Here is a 3,261-nt window from a genome sequence, read left to right as displayed (position 1 = left end):
ATTTTTGATTCAAATTTAAATATATGACCCTTATAGTTCAGTACAAGTTAGAAAATATGTACCAGTAGGCTGTAGCAATTTATATTATATTTTATAAAAATCATAAATTTTTCTCTGTGATCATTTCTATGAAGTAATTTTTATTTTTATTTATTTTTTTTTTTAAATCATCGCTTTAAATATTGATTAATAACTTTTTTTTTATAAAAATAAGTTCTTTTTCAAAGTTTAGTAAAATATATAATTTAAATAGATAGGGTGGAGTCGCCACCTATGGCCAATATCCCATCTATGGCCAGGTCGTTTTTATTTACCTTGTAAATAGTATAATCTATTAATTAAATTGGCCAGATATATATGCCATTATTCAGTAACTTGGACAAGTTCATTTGATAACACGGATTATAATATATTATGTTGTTAGCACTGTAAAAATATTTACCAATTTTAAATTATCGTATTTATGCTGTGTTGTTATCATTATTGTTAAGGACTTTTTTTTTTATCAATATTTTATTGTTAATGTTCAAATTATTTGTTATTATTTGTTCCTGCGTCATTGGGTAAGTTTTATTCAATTAAATTACGTAAGATTATGTAACAAGATCTAAAATAAATCCATGTCTCTTGTATTCAAGTGACCATTAATGGAAATCAATTTCTTTAAGAATCCACCTATGGCCATAGCTCGGAACACTACTGTTTCCTTTTATGGCCATACTACTGCCATATCTGAGAACACCACTGTTACCTTTAATAACCATATCAGTTACCTACCTATATAAATCAATTAAGAAGAAAGTAAGTAACCAATTTGTTTATTTAGGTTATCAAAATGACACCCGAAATAAAAAAAAAATCCAAGACAACACCCACTACAAAACCTAAACGATTCATGTATTCCCCATCAAAAGTGCTACTAGCATTAAAGGCTGTACATGATGGAATGAGTGAGAATAAAGCTAGTCAGACGTTTAATGTTCCTAGAACCACCTTAAGAAATAAGTTATCTGGAAAATCACCTGAAGAATCAACTGGTCATAGTGGAGTTACATCGGTATTAGGTAAAGAAACAGAACAAATGTTGGTTAAATGGCTCTTATCGTGTAGTTGAAAGGGATTTCCTGTAGGTCGTGAAGGTCTGTTAAGTTCTGTTAAAAAGCTCGTTGATGAAACGAACTTAGACATACCATTTTCAAATAATCGTCCAGGGAAAAAATGGTTCTACAGTTTTTTATCTATACTCCGTCCACCGAGAGAGCGCTACCCGGCGGCGACCAAAACTTGTCCGATCTCGCGCATTCCCACCACGAAACCTCCCGTTTTGCTAGCCGCCGTCACGGTTACCGCCGCCGTCGTCGGTGCCGCTAACGTCGCCGTCAAAACGTATCACGTGATAGTGCTTGTCAGTATACAGCGTGAACTCGAGTGCTGACTGTTTTCCGTATTTTACTTATTGCCATAGTATTTACCGAGTTTTTTGTTTTTGCGTGTTATACACATTTTTTTTTATTGGTTTTTACGTGTTTTAGTACACTATATTTTTAGTATTTACTATTGTATTAGTAAAACTACAGTCTATAATGGATCCTATTGATATTCCTTCACCTAAGAAAAAAAATCCTTGTGGAAAGGTAAGTGTTTATATAAAAATATATAAAATATATATATTTTTTTTAAATATTTATTCTATTGCTAATTCTTATTATTTAATTTTTTTTCTGCAGTTTATTGGTACTGGTCAAAAACAAATAATAATCAATCTGTACAAAGATATAGTTAATCAACAACCCGAAAATCCTGACAGCCCCCGATTGAAGTACAAAGAAATGCTTTTGAAAATTTCAAAAGCAACCGGTATTGGTCAACGTACAGTTCAGACAACTTTGGCCGAATATAAAAATAAAGGTACTGTAACATCGCCCAATAAGAAGAAAAATAGACCTACGATTATTGAAAAAGTGGACGATTTTGACAAAAACGCAATAAGGCAAAAAATCCATAGTTTTTGGCTCAATCGTGAAGTGCCCACAATTGCAAAGATGTTGACTGCCATAAATGAAGATGAGACACTACCAGATCTAAAACGTTCATCATTTCATAAAATATTGAAACAATTGCAATTTGTGTTCGTCAAAAAATGTCGTAATAGCGCGCTTCTCGAAAGAGATGACCTTGTGACTTGGCGGCAAAATTATTTGAGCAACATAAAGCAATATAGAGCAGAGGGCAGACAAATATATTACTTAGACGAGACGTGGGTCAACGCGGGAGAAACACATAGTAGAACATGGGTAGACAGTTCAGTCACTTCACGACGGGACGCATTCAAGAGAGGCCTCACAACAGGACAAAAGGACCCCTCGGGCAAAGGTAAGCGACTCATCGTTTTACACATTGGATCATCTGACGGCTTTGTCCCAGGGGGCCTTTTGTGCTTCGAATCGAAAACAAACTCATCCGACTACCATGATGAAATGAATGGTACTACATTTTTTGAATGGTTCGTTAAAATTATACCGTTACTTAAAGATAAGGCAGTCATTGTAATGGACAATGCATCATACCATTCTGTAAGAAAAGATCCAACTCCAGTGAGGTCGTGGAAAAAACAGGAAATTATAGACTGGCTAGAAAGTAAAGGCGAGGTCGTTATACAACCAATAGTAAAGGCGGTATTGTTAGAAAAAGTAAAAAAAATCAAATCGGAACACGAAAAATATGTAATCGACGAGTACGCGAAAGAAAATGACAAAATCGTTTTAAGATTGCCTCCATACCACTGCGAGCTGAACCCAATAGAGCTCGCGTGGTCATCCGTTAAACATTATGTCCGGTCGCTTAACAATACATTTAAAATAAAAGACGTACAAGAATTGTTAAAACAAGGTGTAGAACACGTAACACCAGAAATGTGGGCCAATTTTGTTAAACACGTCATAAAGGAAGAAGATAAATTTTGGAAAATCGACTTCATCACAGATGAAATATTGGATGAAGAACCTGAAGGAGAACAACACATCTTAACAATAGGAACAGGTGATACCAGTGGTTCTGATTTAGACTCTGAATGATTTATTTGTATAATTAAAAATTTTTTTTGTTATTATTTTCTATTTTATTTTTTACAAAATACATTTTACCTGTATGTAATGTAAGATTATATATTTATTTATTTATTTATTTATTTATTTATTTATTAAATAAACGGGCGTGAGCCCAGGTTAAAATAATTAAGGTGTACAATATGATCACATACAT

At 33.3% G+C, this 3,261-nt stretch overlaps 1 protein-coding gene across 1 annotated transcript; it reads left to right on the top strand.

Moving 5' to 3' along the window:
* Nucleotides 1-1,245: 1,245 nt before the first annotated feature.
* On the top strand, nt 1,246-3,153 carry LOC115034867. The gene is made up of 2 exons (XM_029492386.1): nt 1,246-1,634; nt 1,728-3,153. Exons 1-2 carry the CDS (start codon nt 1,584-1,586, stop codon nt 3,072-3,074), a joined length of 1,398 nt encoding a protein of 465 aa, XP_029348246.1. The 5' UTR covers nt 1,246-1,583; the 3' UTR covers nt 3,075-3,153.
* Nucleotides 3,154-3,261: the final 108 nt, after the last annotated feature.

The sequence above is a fragment of the Acyrthosiphon pisum genome, chromosome X (genome assembly GCF_005508785.2).
Source record: "Acyrthosiphon pisum isolate AL4f chromosome X, pea_aphid_22Mar2018_4r6ur, whole genome shotgun sequence".
In the NCBI taxonomy this organism is placed as follows: domain Eukaryota; kingdom Metazoa; phylum Arthropoda; class Insecta; order Hemiptera; family Aphididae; genus Acyrthosiphon; species Acyrthosiphon pisum.
This window is presented reverse-complemented; position numbering and strand designations above follow the sequence as displayed.

What these genes read in the sequence shown, in the direction of transcription:
- LOC115034867 (XM_029492386.1), top strand. Translation starts at nt 1,584, where the DNA reads ATGGATCCTATTGATATTCCTTCACCTAAGAAAAAAAATCCTTGTGGA. An exon ending in AAAAAAATCCTTGTGGAAAG is followed by an intron (nt 1,635 to 1,727) that starts GTAAGTGTTTAT and finishes TTTTTTCTGCAG; the next exon opens with TTTATTGGTACTGGTCAAAA.